We start from the raw sequence: 16,021 nt of genomic DNA, 5'->3' as shown, positions 1-16,021 counted from the left end.
GGAGATTTGGGAGGGGAAGGGACTACCTGCAGCGTGGACTCTGGACGAAGGTGGGATGCGTATCCTATCTCTAATGGTGTTGGGCGTTTTTTATCTTTCTGAGGAGATGAAGCTGACAGATATTGGGGACTTTGAGTATCTGAATCTGTCTCTGTTTGACATCCCAAACTTTCTCCTTTATATGTCTTTTCAGGAGCTGAAATATGCTTTATTATTTCAACCTTAGCATCCAATCGGGCCCTGACTGAAGGTGTTCTTATTGTTCCCACAGGTTCTGTTTGTACCGAAATCTCTGCCACTGTCTGAACTGCAATACTAGATACTTTGGAGAATGGTTTAGCTTTGTCTGCCTCAGAGGTACTCTCACTGTATTTTCCTACACGAGGCTTCCTTCTAGATCTGCTAGAAAGATCCCATTCATCTTGATCTTCATCATCTGTCTGAACGCTCGTATCAACACTCTTTTTAGTTCTCCGTCTCCTGTTTGTGTAACCTCTGTCTGCTCCTTCTTCATCATCAGTTTGCACTCCACTGTCCACTATCTTTTTGAAGCACCGGGGCTCTTCTTCCAGGGTCTCCTCAAGTTCCTCATATGGACCACGTAACTTTGGCATAGAACTTCTCTTTTTCAATTGCTTCTCCTCTCTAACATCAATATCTTTAAGAGACATTTCTGAAACAGAGCTTAGGATACCAGATCTAGGTATGTATTGGGTAATGCCGTCAGACTGAACCGTATACCATGTTTGGCTTTGAGGAATTTCGATACCCAGCACTCCTGAAGCCGTAGTGGTTGCATCATCGGTAGGCCAAAACTGGCCATTTTCTGCAGTTGCATACTGTCCTTCCAAAAGTGTTTGATCTGTGGTAGTTTGTGGTGAGCCAGTTCCAGATGGGTCATAACCGTACTGATATATTTGACGAATTTTTTGTTCCTCTAGCTGTTGGTGGAGCTGTTGTTGAAGTTGTTGGAATTGTTCAAGCTGCAACTGCTGCTGGGCTAATGTCTCTTGCCTCATCATAAACTGAGCTTGTCGTTCCTCCTCTTGCTGAAATAAGAGATGATGTTTCATGGATTGCAACTCCTCAAGCTTTTTTTGCACCATAAACTTTTCTTGTTCCCTAAATCTTTGAATTTCCTGACGTTCCCATTCCAGCTCTTCTGCAAAGCGCTGCTGCTTAATTTTCTCAATCTCAAGAAGTTCACGCTCCAAATCAAGCTGCTGCTGTTTGCCTTCTTCAGGAGCAATGAGAAGGGCAACCTCATCTTCAATTACATCTGTATAAACTTCAGATGCTGTAGTTAAAGCAGGTATCAAGTTGTTTGGCTCAGTGGTAATAGTTTCTATAGAAAGAGGTGGTAAACCTGTCTCCATATCAACGGCAGTAATTGCACTGTCTTTTTCAGCTGCCACTGTTGTCAAGAAACTGTATGATCTTGGCAGTGGTTGACTCTGTTGCAAAGTTGATATAGAGGGCACTGAGTCAACTGTTTGTAGAGTAGGTAAATCTCTGACAGTCGTACTGAAAATAGAACCAGGTTGTGTAGTGATGGCAAATGTGGATGGGATTGGAGTCGCTACTGAAGAATAAACAACACCATTGGATGATCTTAAAACACTTCCAAGACCAAACTGAGAACCCAGAGATGATACCATTCTTGCCTGGGAATACTGTGGTGTACTGAGCCCGATGCCAGAAATCATATGCCGAGTCTCTGCATAAGGACCAGTAGTCTTGCTTGAGTAATCCATAACCTCACCTGAAATTACAGGGCAAAGTTACAGTCCAGTCCCACAAAAGAACGCTGCTTTGCGGATTCTGAAAGTCATTCCATCTTGATGAATTAAATGGGAAGGGGAAACTGCATGCAAATCTTCAGGTTAATGATCAGGTTAGATGTGAAGGAAACAGCATTTCTGAACATGCAGGCACATGCAGGCATCTCTGTGCAAAACACTTATGTAAAATGAAGAAATGAAAACACGTGTAATCCAGAATAATTTGTCACACTGTCCAAAAGAAAACAAAACAACAGAAAGAGGGGAAAAACAATAAAATAATCATCCTGAAATGAGGTGAGGAACATCAGAATTATATTTCAAAGAGAGATCTGCTGCTGTGTCATACTGACCTGTAGTAACTCTTCCAGCTGTAAGATCTACTGCTGCATCAGTTGCCCCAACTCGATAATCAAAGCTATTCTTGCTTTTGTATGCAAACAGTCCAGCTTCCGATAAATTTGTGTCAGACATAGATGGTTTCATACCTCCCATTCCTCGGTAGCCATATGACCCTGACCGATCATACTGATAATGGTCATCTCTGTAACCAAAGCGATCTTCAGGAAGTGTAGTTGGTGGCTGCTGAGCTGTACAGCTCCTACCAAATGGCAATTTATAAACCATATCACAGCAGACAGCTCTTCTCCCTGCAGTCAGATCCACAGGCTTTTCATCATCTTCTATTACTGTCGTTACGATACCCGAAGTAGTTTCATCCATTGTTACTACTGTTCTGTGGGATTTTGTAGTGCTGAGGTCAACTGCTCCACTATCCATCGGCTCCTGAGAAGTGGAGAGATCAGTCCAACCATTTGTAACACCAACAGGTGGTACAGTAACAGGCTTTGTAGCAGCCCATGTCACCGCATGTGTTGAAGTACCTAGGGATAAGTTTATGGGCACTTCATCTCTACCTGCAGAGAATGCCTGGCTGCCTATTACTCTGTGCGCAGGCTCAAAATGTTTTGATGTTGTTAGCTGAAGCGGCGTTGTCATCGCATGTCCCAGATCCACAAGGCTGTCCATACTGGTAGCGTAGCTTACAGTGGCAGTGCAGGTCGTTACAGTTACTGTCTCAGTGACGATAGACAGAGAAGGATCGGCAACACATGCAGTGCTAAGATTTATTATAGCTGGTTGGACAGTACTTACTGGCCGCACACTTGTATCACTTGCTGGCATTTGCCTTCTTAGGTCCATGGAAACAGCAGACAGATCCATACAGCTGTCTCTCATTTCAATATCCATCTTGGTTAAAGTGCGAAGATCTATGACATCACCCAAAGGATGGAATCTTCCATTCTCTCTATACCTGGGTTGATCTACCATATGTAGTGGCTCCGGAGGTATAGTGATAGCAACACTCCCTAAACCAAAACCAGGCACTGGGCCCTTAACAACAGACACCGTGGTCTTGGTTACTTCAGTTGTTACTACTTCTGATTTTGAACTAGGTATTTTTTCAAAAGTTGATTGTGTTGTGACAGGAATAGCTTGCAAAGCACCTGCAATATACATACTCTGATCTGCCATACTTTGCATTTCCACAGCTTTCATGGATGGAGTGAAAACTGGTTGCATAGGCTGGGGAATCTGTTCTTTAGAAGATACTTCTAAAGGCCAGCTGGTAACAGCCTGACTAGTAATAGCTTCTGTGGGAGTTCCAGGCTCAGATGGCAATGTGATGACAACATAGGTTTCCTGTAAGGGTTTTGTCAACCTTGGTGAAGATTTATTAGAGTGTGGAGACAAGGGGGAAGTGGGAGATGCTATCTTGTATTCAGCTGCAGAGACCAAATTCAGAGTCATACTTGAAGTCAAACCTATTGTTTTGGGCTGTGTTTCTGCTGGCTTATGAACAGTTATTGGGAGCGGAGGAACTGCTGGTTTAGGAGCAATTGGAGGTTTAGTCACTTCAGCAGGCCTGTGACTGAAAACAAGCCCTGCTGGAATGGAGGACGGTTTGGGTGGTACAGGAGGTGGTGTTGGGGTGTATGTTCTTGTGACAGGTACCACATGACTCTTTACTACAGCTGTGGATTCTAGTGTTGGAACACTTGTGACTGAAGGTACCATTGCGGGAGCTGTTGCTGCTGGAGTCTTAATCTGTGACTTCTTTTTGGGATAAATGGCTGGCTTGGGTAAAATAGGAGGAGGTAATGGTGGTGGAGGAGGTGGTGGAGGAGGAGGAGGTGAGGGTGGAGAAGGTTGTGCAGGAGAATCCAAAGAAGAGCTTCTAAAAAGCGAGAATACTTTGGATGTTACAGGAGCTGAGGAAGGCACAGAGACCATGCTGGTCTTACTTACAACACTGGGAGTAGGTACAGAAGATGTTTCTGATGCAGGCTCTGTAACTGGTACTGATGCTATACATACAGGTGGTTGCTCAGGTGTGGCACTAGGCAAACTAATCCTTGTGATATCCACACCCAATTCTTTGTGTGAATCTTCATGATGAATTTTGACAATGCCAGCCTCCACTGTACTTTTCATTTTTCTAGTTGCTTCCTTTTCTGCTTCGGAGGTATCACAGGTAATGGTGTCAGTTGCATATTGCTTGGGTGTTATAACTGTAGTTGACACTAGCGAAGGTGCAGTTTCAGGCAAGCAAACTGCAGTTCGATCCACACTTTCCATATCTGATGCCATAGATGGCTTTTTAGTGGCTCCGGCAATAGACTCATAAGGCATGCTCACTTCAGAGAACTCTTTTGTAGATGTTAAGGGAACTTGGGTTATTATCCTGACACCTTCAGAATCTGCCAGTTTACTTACACCATCTGCTGTATCTACATAACCTGTGGTCGCACTATCTACAGGTGATGAACTATCCGTGGTACAAACCGAAGATGTAGATGATGTTAAGGAAGCTGTATCAGAAGGTAAAGCTGATGCAGCACCTTCCAATGTCTCAGAGTATGTCAACATTGATGTTTCATGAGAAATTATTTCTTGAATTTCTCTGGCATAATCTGTTAAGTATTCATCTTCAATTTCCTCTGCTGTAAAATGCTGTGTTATTTTAACATCTGGAATAGAAAGTGCTGCACTACTGACAGGTGACACATCTGAGATTGCTGAAGTAGTGCTTGATATTAAAGATGTACTATCCACTATTTCTCCAACACTAGATACCTTTGTATCAGATGTGGGAACAAAACCTGAAGTTGGTTGTGTTGGACTGGACCCGGGGGTCAGCTGCATTCTCTGTCTTTTCATAAGCTCTTCATAAGCAGCTTCTGCATCTAACAACTGTTTTTCCTCACTAGTGGAAGTTACAGTGCTGTCTAATACAACTATTTCATGACTTTCTGGGATAATGTAAGAGCTAGAAACAATATCTTCTTGAGGCACTATAGAATGTAAAGTTTCAACACTATAGTAGTCTTTCTGTAGATCAGTAATTTTCTGTGGTTCTTCGAAGATTTGTTCTGAAGCCTTTATTTTTTTCTCTTTTCCCCTCTGTTGCATATATTCATTGCTCTCATCTTGTCTCATTACAAGATTAGTATCAATAGTTCCATTGTAATTATCCTCTACTAAAGATTCATAAATATAATCCTCTATTAGCATTCCACCATATAAAGACTCTTTTTCAAATACATCATCTTTTTCATTTGCTGTTTGAAATGGCTTGGATTTATGGGTTTTGTGCATCATCTCCTCATATACCTCTTCGGCGCTTTTCAATGTCTTTTGACCACTTTCTTCTTTTGGGAGTCCAATTGGTTGTTCATCTGTTGGTGAGTATAGAGAGACAGCAGTAGGCAATTTGTAAACTTTCTGTACTTCTATTATTTTTTCTGGGCTGATTTCAAATCCTTCAGGATCTGACTCAATACTAGGCGAATATTCAGAACAGGAAGATCTGTGCAGCTCTTCCATTTCTGCTGCCTGACGTAATTCTTCTGTTGGAGATGCATCTTCAATGGGAGAAAGATTACTTGGTGGGGTCTTTGGACGTTCCCTTCTTCTCTGAGCTCTTAGTTCATCTTTGTCCTTTTTAGATTTTTTGCTAGAACTTTTTCTTTGTTGCTGCTCTAATTCACGCTGTTTCTCTTGTTCCTTTAGCAGTTCTTCCTCTTCTCGTAGTTCTTCTTCTTCAGAAGAATCTTCAATAGTTGGAAGAAGAGGACCATGTGACCGATGCCTGGCTTTGCGCTGTTGTTTGCTCTCCCCTCCCAGTTTTTTGTGACTAGGACTGCTGTCACTATCTTCATCAAGTGATGACACTGAAGTAGGAGAAGTACCTGGTGTGAAACTAGAAGCATGTAAACTAGAAGACCCTTCTCCTCTAGATCTATCTTCTGGGGAATCTGTAAGACTCTCCATCTCCAGTTCAGGCTCTTCATCAAAATATAAAATACCTTTCTGTTGTTCAGATGCTTCAGAATATTTGTTTGTTATTGTACTATTTAATTCTATTGTTTTGAAACGCCGAAGGCCTCCCCCTCCAGTTACTGCAAGTTCTTCACTGTCTTGACTTTTAGATTCTCTATACTTTGGCTCTGGGCTTTCATCAAAAGTCTCATCATCGTCATCATGCCATGAATGTCTTCTTCCTGCATCCTCATCATAGCCTGCACTACTTTTCCGTACCATTCTTCTGTGTTTTCCAGCTGTTCCTTTGGTTTTGCTTTTCACCTCTTCTTTCTTTTGGCTTTCAGTTACACTGATTCCTTTGAGTTGATTTCTAATGAATTCATCATCTTCAGAACCTGAGGCATCTTCATCAGCACTCATCTCTAGAATCTGTTTTCTAATGAAGTCTTCCTCATCACCTGATCCCTGACTGTCATCCCGTTTGTATTCATCACTGCTTGAAGAACCAACACTAGCTCTTCTTTTTCTCCTTGGGACGGGTGAGTTTTCACTCTCACTGCTGTCTTCCACAGAATCATAGCGTTGTCTTCTTGCTGATATGTCATCTTCATCTTCTTCCTTGTAGTCTGCCCGGGATGAAGAACCTCCTTTGCCATCTTCTACAATGGTTTCTTCACCTTTCTGAATAGGTTCTAAGTGTTCCTCATCTGAACTGTAAGATTCTGGAGTGAGTGGCAAAGGCTTTGTTTTATGTTGATCCTTTGACTGATCACTGAAGGTTTCATAAAGCTCTTTGCTTTTTGCAGATTTTTCTTCAGAAAGAGTACTTGCCTGAGCTTCCAAAATAGACAGTACAGTACTTTCCAGTTTAGCTAGATCTGAGGGGCTTGGTGGACTTTCTTGTGAAATACTGTCTTTTTTACGAGCTTCTCTGAGTAAATCCTTTTCATCACTGGGGATATGACTTGGAATTTCACCAAGTGAGCTTGATATCCCATCAGAAGAATACCCGGTGTCACTCAGACCTTGTGGACTTTTCTGTTGCAGACAGCTTGATGTGTCTGATTTGTCATCCTCCTTTTCCTAAAAAAATAAATACATACGCGTGTGTATATATTTATATATAAATTCTTAACGTCTCCAGGCAATTAAATACATGTGGTTTTTTTTAAAGATGAATTAATGGCTCAGATGAAAAAAAATGATGCCAAGAATAATTACATTAAGCCATACAGGAGTGAACACTAATTTTGTTATTCAAAGCTATTAAAATAATACAAAAAGTTCCTCAAAAATTGAGTTTTTGCATTGAATATAACTATGCTTTGCATGGCTGTCCACACTGGCAACTGATCCTATTAGCTGTAAGATTATCTTCTATTTATCAATAAAAACAAATACCGTATTCAATTGCTTTCAGAATATTTACTAATGATAATCTATCATCTGTTCACATATCCATGGGACAATTTGTTTGGGGGTTAATTTACACAAAATTACCTATGTTTCAAAACTGCCTGTGTAACTCTAGATACAAAGTAATACAGTGTGCCAAAGGTCAGCCTGCAGCATTTCTGTGGTCTGTTTGCCCATTTAATCTTTTACAATTGTCTACTGATACATCAGTCTTCCTAAATTTTGGACCTATGGCTTCATTTTGTTGATTTAAGTCTTACACATTGTAACATGCAACAGAATACATGGAGTACTGAGGCATGACTGAATGCAATTTGGAACGTCCCCGTATCTGCAATTCGGCACTGTGCAAACATTTTCTGAGTACCTCACAAAAAAGAAGTTTCTCAGTAAATTTGTATTGCAGAGGTAAGTTGCTGGTAGGGGAGTGCAATCGTGGGGAGGGAAGCGCGATGGGGAGCTATTGATCACAGGAAGCAAAGAAGCAAACAAGGCAGGCAAACCTGACTAAGCATCATAACCAATGCTTTCCTTCTCATCCCTAGTTAAACACCTTAGTAATCCTCCTAGCTTCCACATCTTTCTCCACCACTCTGAATGACAAGCACCTCTATCTCCTTTTTTAGGTAACAGAATTACCAAGAATATCCTACAGCAACTATTTCCACAGCAAAGTTTCCCTCCTGATTCTCTCAGCTGTGAAATGCTCTGTATTTAGTAAAACCACCTCACCATTTCGCTAACAAAAACTCCTCACTCTCCAAATGACAGGTCATCTTAGATGCAAGCTGACAATCTTACAAAGCGTCTCCACCTCCACTAGCAATTTAACAACAAACATCCCAACGTCTCCTGATTTTAATATGTTATTCATATTTGCTATGGCCCTCAATAATACAAGTAGGTAGCATTTATCAAATTTGCTGATCTACGTCAATGATTTCTGAAGTACAGCAAGCCATTTATTTAAGCTTTATTTTACCAACTTCCTCGGCAATATGCTGAATTAAAAAAAAAATACTGTGGAATAAATATATTGAGAAAATGATGACAATGCTTAACTATAATTGAAAGTACATTGGTGCTCATGTTAAGTTGCTCTCAATTGCAAGTATTTCAAATGTTTATTCACACTAAAGTTTCATTTGATGCAATCTAGAATTTTCACTAAAATTTCACCTACAATATTTGATTGTTATTTTTAAATTTTATTTCCAATACGTTTATTCTTATAAATACATACCCAATCAAACACACTGTTATCAATTTAGATGAGCTCCTAGAAAATCCAAACATTATTCAAGCTCAGAAGGTCTCCTAGGAGTTGATGGACAGACTGTGTCCATCTAGTGAAAGTGAGTCTGTCTGATTTGGGTTCTCCATAGGGAGATGAAGTAATACAGCGGCGTGTAAAGCAGAGACAACAAAGCAGAGGCGTCAGATAAACGTTTAAGCTTAGAATTAGGTAGACAACAACTGGTCATGGAATGATTTTGGCCATGTAATTTGTGATGGTGTCACTATCTGCAAGTCCAATGTCTAGTACCTACTCAATGATCAAACCAGAGGAGATGACAATGAATATTGCTATTGCCTGACCTGTTCTTGAACCTCAGTGCATGCCATAACATCACTGCTATCAATAACAGGAAACTGAATATGGGAAAGGTTGCTATATGGACACTAAGGAGAAGAAAAAGACCTAGAACAAGGAAGAACTTCTATTATTAGAAATAAATGAGATGAGAAAATCCAATTTTCTTTTAAGGCTACCATAATATGAATATATTTCCTATCATTTTTGTATATACAGCTGTCTGCCCTCTGATACGTCACACAAAAATTGTGCACATCGTGTTTCGAGGTCATACGCATGTAATTGACAATAAATAATATTTGGGCTTTGTGCTTTTATTCCCTATTACCTGCAGCCTGAGAACTAGGATATTATCATTAGCTACATCTGTTCTTAAATGACTGGCAATTTATTTTCTGCAGGGTTGGCCATGACATACACAAAGACAGCATCATTGTCAAACTTGTAAACATACCATAAATATCAGATTTATAGATGAATACCAAAATATTGCAGAAACATTGCTGCTAAGGATCATATATATATTTAACATCCTGTGGAGAATGGAAAACACATTTTAATCAGTAAGAAAAAACCCTACTGTTTTCTTGTAAAGTAGGAAGCACTTTGGTACCTGTTGAATTACTGGGCCTTTCTGAGTAGTTGGAACAGCGTTTTGTCTGAAATTTTGCCTATTGTGATTTTTTTAAATACTGGACAAATTTATCTACAATACAGACATCCAAGGGATGATCTTCTTGAGACTTGATGAACATGGAGACTTAGGAGAGCTGTCGGCTGGATAAGATAGTTTAAAACCAGGAAATGCAACTTCTTTAACTAATGGTAAAAACAATCTAAGGTAGGATGCATTTCTACTATTCTAGTGGCATTTCTACAGTGTCAATGCCAATACTTCATACAACTGTTTTGCATTAGAAGTTTTTGCTTTAGAAGTAGTATTTATTCTTACACTTCCTCACTTTTAATATTCTTATTTGAAAATACAACACTCGCTGCTTTAAAATGTCCCATTGGTTATCAAATTCAGTCAGAACTCCATTAAAGAAAAAATGTGATAAAAAAGGCTTGACAGTTTTTTAAATTATTTATAGCTAGCAAGATTACACTCCACTTCACAGAACAGAAATTTAATTTTGCAAAGGAACTTATGATTTTTAAAAGGTCATTCTGTTTATAGAAGAAATAAAGATATCTACATTATCAAAAAAAAAAAAGAAACAGTTTCAGAAAGTGAAAGACTTTGGTTGACTAAACCATTTAATCTGGATTTGAACTTCATATTATCAAAATGACACAATTTATTTATGTCCAGAAAAACTGCTTATAGATAAGCCTTCTCCTCCTTTTTCTGGCTCCCTGGTCTGTGTTTTCTCATTAATGTCATGTGTTAGAATAATGATGTCAATTTACAACACATCAATTATTTATTAATTAATATATTAATTTCTACCCGGTTGAACTAAGCACATGATCATTCTGTGGTAAACAAGAGGCGCTTATATAAAACAGCTGAAGTGTTGTCAGTGTATGTCCAATTTATACCATGGTCATGTGTTCGTGTAGGTATGTTGAACTACTTACATGTTAATTTGTAAGTTCCAAGATGACTGTTTTATACTGACAAACTGTACGTCATAATCATCCAATATTTCTCGGTATTCTTGTTAGAACAGCCAACTGCTGTTGCACACGTGAACAGTCAACATTACAAAGTTCTTTCTCAGGAAAAGGACCTACATATCATGACCAAAGGCAGTTTATTCTTTAAAATCTTTTTGAAGAAATTACAGTGTAAAATATTACTGCGGAAAAAAAAAATGTTTTGAAGAAAAAATGGCTTTATGACACTTTAAGTCATATTTGGAGACCCAAAATTTTTAATATTTAGGTCACAGTTGTTTCAAAGGGTGCCAGATCTCTAAATACAATTGATAGCTGTGATTTTCAAAGTATCATTCTACTGATTGTACTGGATCAGAACTTTAGCCTCTCCGAGTCTTTAGGGACTTGTTGCGGTATTGCCATCTTCTTTTTTTTTTCTTTTTTTTAATACTGAAAAATGAGGATAGTATTATTTACTTATCTCATTGGAATAGTCCAAGAGTTAGTAATTATCATTTGCAGAGATTTGGATATAAAACGGCATCAGCACTTTGTCAAGAGCAGAAAGTATTAGGTTTTTCCCTTGCATCTCTATTTAAAAATACACCTACCTGAAATCCCTCTGTCCTGAAATGCATTTAAAATGTACTCTTCAATATCTAGATATTATCCTTTACCTACTGAAACGGAATCAAGGTGTGATATCTAAATCTCGCATTTCTTCTTCCACTTCTGTCACATGCTTTCTTGTGAAGAACTATATCTAACGATACCACATGATATACCACATGGAGAACGTTAAAATAATTCAGTAAATAAAAATAATTTAAAAAATCAGAGTCACTTTTATGAAGTTATGACGTACAAGCTAGGTGAGGCACCAGCTTTATTTTTAATTGAGAACAATTTGAGATGGTGCCTTTTTTTTTTTTTTTTTAGTAATTTTTTAAGGAGTAAAAAAGGAGGCTGAAAGAAAACATAAGGTTTTTTGTGTAAAAATAACTATTCTTTTTTCATTCATCCAATTTTTCATTCTGGTTTATATTTCAGAGTGTTTTAATGCTAAAATTACTTACAATTAGATATGCATGGTTTTTTTAATTAATGGAAATTCTGCTTTACAAACTTCAGCTACGTGTGCTACAACATCTGATAAAAGAAAGATAAACCCTATTTATGGTATTAACACAAGAAGTCCTGATTTCAGTTAACAGGCAGTGGAAGGAAGTAAAATGTAAGTGAAATAACAGTGAAATATGTGTCTATGCCATATTAGAAATCACTAAACAATCTACAATTAAAATTTGTTGATATCAGAGACGGAAATCCAATATATGTATTTTAGATTCGTCCAGAGTATAACATGCTTCACTTCCTTATAGAATATAAACATGACCAGAAAGGACTTACATTAGCATGTAATGAAAATTTTCCCTTTCCAATATTTTCCAACAGAAAAAAACCCCAATTTTTTAACAACAGTAACAAAATTCTCAGTCTACTTTCTAGATTTTCTGATATGAATAAAAAAAAAAATTCCCAGAGGTTACTTTTTTTTTAACAAAATTAAGCTAACTCTTCTTGTGAAGTCCTGTAATTGGGTGTTATATTTGACACAAGATGACAAAGTTGATACGGTATTTTCTTAGATCTCATCGTTTCTTCCAGAAGGGAGGATTTCTGGCTATGTTATTCTGAGCATAATTCAGATTCGCTTCATTCAACCAGGGTACATTATACCTCTTGATACTATCAAGAGAAGGAAGCACAATGGGAGATATATTTCAGATGGGAAACTTGGTTTATAAAAATATTGGTATTTTCCACAGCACAATTTCTGAATCAGAATATTTTTCTGTCTAAATATCTTGGTTATCACAAGGAAAAAATAAAACCAAAACCCACTAAAAACTTAACCTTTTTGACTGGGATTATTTGAAAACATAATTTTGATAGAGATTAAACACTTTTCCTAAACCTACTCCAACTTCCATGGCATAGTAACCAGCACCTAATTTGCGGTGCTGATATAAAACCACATCATTTTTCATTTCTCAGCAAACTGTGTATGTTACTTCAGCTGATAAAGTGACTTGTTGGTGACTTCATATCCACTAAATGCATTCAGTTAAGAAATGCATACCTTGAGTACACACTATCATAACTCATCTATTCATCTGACTCGAGAGCCCATCAAGAACCCTGCCTAAAAGTACTTGTCCATGTGAGAAAAGGAAATGAAATCATAAAAATATGTAAAGGTTGCATACTTCAACATGCCATGTCCAGGCTTCACAAAGTATTCCTCAAATGGAGTGGTATTGCAAAACACTGTACACTTTACCATCACAGATTATTCCCTTCTGGAATTAAGAACTACAAAAAAAATCAAATTTCAACAATTAAACTCCAAAGACTGGAGAGTCTACAGAAGCAGGTAAATAAATCAGAAATGTTGGAAAAATGATTAAACAGGAACTTTGCCTTAGTATCAAATGCTTAACTGCTTGAGACTGAAAATCACTCAAGAAGTATAGAAAAATTGCACGTAGAGCCTAGAACTAACCGGTGAAACTTTCATTCAACGGCAGTCATTGATTTATCACTTAGAATCATCCTATGCAGAGAATAGCAATACAGAGCAGGAAGGCATAAAGGAGAGCTGGGAGAAGGGGGGTGGGAGGGAGAAAGCCACTTACTATTTTTTCTCTGACTGCTTCCACATGGTCAGTTGCTGGCAAAGGTGCTGTTTGAGCAGGAATTTCTTCTTCCTGAGCTTTTTCAGCCTTCAAACCCATTTGTGAAATCACGGTTGTCAAACCCTCTTTCTTAACATCCTCTTGCTTCTTAGCTTGCAGACCCTTACGAGATGCTTCAGCTTCTGCTTTTTGTTCAGCAACATGGTCTTTAGTCTCAGCTGTAACTTGTTCTTTTTTGTCCTCTGGATGTGGTGTGCTCTCTTCTGGGAGCACGGGCTTTTTATCTTCTTCCAGTGTGCTTAGGGGTTTCTTTTCGTCTGAAATTATTTTTGCAGGGATTTTATCTGCTGAAAGTGTCTTCGACAGTTTCTCTTGACGAAGTTTTGATTCTTCTTTTTGAGCTTCCTGTTGGATTTTCTCCACTGATGAAGTTTTCATGATTTTCTCATGCTTTGGATCTTCTTTCTGAATTCCATGTTGGATTTTATCAGCTGAAACTGCCTTTGACAATTTGACTTCCTGAAGTTGTGCATCTTCCTTCTGAGCTGCAGGCTGGATTTTGTCAGCCGAAAGTGCCTTTGCCATTTTCACCTGTTGGAGTTTTGGGTCTTCTTTCTGAACTCCATGTAAAATTTTGTCGGCTGAGGGTACCTTTGCCAATTTTGCCTCTTGTAACTTTGCATCCTCCTTCTGAACTCCATGCAGAATTTTATCAGCTGAGGATGTTTTCGCCAGTTTTGCGTCCTGAAATTTTGCATCCTCCTTCTGAACTCCATGCAGAAGTTTATCAGATGAGGCTGTCTTTGTCAGCTTTGTTTGCTGGAGTCTTGGGTCTTCCTTCTGAGAAGCACGTTGGATTTTATCGGCTGAGGGTGTCTTGACAAGTTTTCCCTGCTTAAGTTTTGCATCTTCTTTTTGAATTCCTTGTTGGATTTCTTGGTCAGCTTTGTTTGCTGGAGTCTTGGGTCTTCCTTCTGAGAAGCACGTTGGAGTTTATCGGCTGAGGGTGTCTTGACAAGTTTTCCCTGCTTAAGTTTTGCATCTTCTTTTTGAATTCCTTGTTGGATTTTATCAGCTGACAATGTTTTTTCCAGTCTCCCCTGCTGAAGTTTTGGAAGTTCCTTCTGAATGCCTGGTTCTTCTTTCGGTTTTGCTGCTGCTGCTGGAGTAGGAGGTGTGGAAGTCTTCTGAGGGGAATGTGAGACAGCAGGCATGGGCTGTTTTTGAGGAGAAGCAGGTGGTTTGGATACCGGTTGTGAAGGGCTTGTTTTTGGAAGTGGCACCTTGCCCATATCCCCCAGTTGTCCTGACATCGCTCTTTGGGTCTGGCAGTTTAAGCACAGCCATTCTTGTACCTGTGATACAACAAACACATGAAGTCACTTATTTGAAAACTTAACAGTGAAATTGTATGGGGTTCTCAACTCATACAGCTAAATACTTTTAATCTGAAATGCTATGTATACTGAGAATTTATTTTCTTTGCTGCTCTTGCAGGAAGATGCTTTCTAACAGAAATGAAGTATCAGGTTCCAGAAAGTCAAGCTGAACACATCTAAAAACAACAAATCAGTCACCATTTTGTGAAAATCAACAACAATTACATTGTTCCAAAGTAATGACGACCTTTATGTACAAAGTTTTCTTACATATTCCTAACATCTATTGTTTTCTAAAGCCTATTATCTATCAATAGGTCCTTCTAATTTTGAAAATGAGTAAAAAGGGATCAGCTGGGACTGATGGTTCTTTGTGTCTCTCTTCAGAAGATACCTTCCCCTCTTGAATTGGTGTACATGTATCGCAGTACAAATTCAGTGTGGCTGTAAACCAAAAAGATCACCTTTCTGCTCTCTTTGCTTTCTTTACCGCTAAATCCCTGCTGCACACTGGCTCCTTTTACTCTACTTCCCAGAAAATCAGAAAAAAAGGACAAATGCTTATATAAGCGCATAAGACCTTGCTGCCAGTTGCCTAGCTACTACATGAGAGGAGCAGTCAGATTGTTTCCAGTGGTATTTGGGGTATAGTTTCTTTAGAACCACAAAAGGAAATGTTGAACACAGAAAAGTACTGAAAAGAAAGAAACATGCCAGAATCATCTGGATGCTAGAATAGTTAACAAAGCTTTACTTCCCTCGTGCAAAATGAGCTTCACTAGAAGGACAGGAGGTCTATGCTGTACATTTAGAACTCTGTATGCTTGTTTTTTAACTCCTTTTACTGCGATGCTGGAAGACCTCAGCAATTTAGAGAACTTAGTGACCCACTGAATATGAAGCACAAGGAAAACAGAGCAAAATTGTTCTATTACTAATTATATGGGTAATACTGCTGATAATATTAGTTACATGCATTTCAGAATATCCAATGGTATGTAATCAGTCGCCAGAAGTTGTGGCCTTTAGGAGTATCTGGCAGTGATCGCACTTGGTGATGCCAGCAAATTGTCATTGATAGGGTATTTCTCACACAGCGATAAAGGTTGCCATGATGACAAATGGCTTTTCAAGAGAGTTAACCAGTAGTCAGTTATCTCTCTACTCGTGTCTGAAGATGGAGTTGATGATGCGCTCAAGCTCTCACACCCCAACCAG

At 38.7% G+C, this 16,021-nt stretch overlaps 1 protein-coding gene across 1 annotated transcript; it reads right to left on the bottom strand.

Annotated features, from left to right (window-relative positions):
- Nucleotides 1–5: 5 nt before the first annotated feature.
- Nucleotides 6–14,779, bottom strand: PCLO (piccolo presynaptic cytomatrix protein; the record flags this gene model as incomplete). Its single annotated transcript, XM_010132531.1, has 4 exons — nt 6–1,762; nt 2,135–7,190; nt 13,425–14,148; nt 14,358–14,779. Coding segments are annotated over 4 exons (7,959 nt in total), but the record flags the coding sequence as incomplete, so codon positions are not given.
- Between the last annotated feature and the right edge of the window lie 1,242 nt (nt 14,780–16,021).

This window comes from Buceros rhinoceros, unplaced genomic scaffold (assembly GCF_000710305.1).
Source record: "Buceros rhinoceros silvestris isolate BGI_N320 unplaced genomic scaffold, ASM71030v1 scaffold20263, whole genome shotgun sequence".
Lineage (NCBI taxonomy): Eukaryota > Metazoa > Chordata > Aves > Bucerotiformes > Bucerotidae > Buceros > Buceros rhinoceros.
The sequence above is the reverse complement of the archived record's forward strand: the minus strand, read 5'-3'. Positions and strand labels throughout refer to the sequence as shown.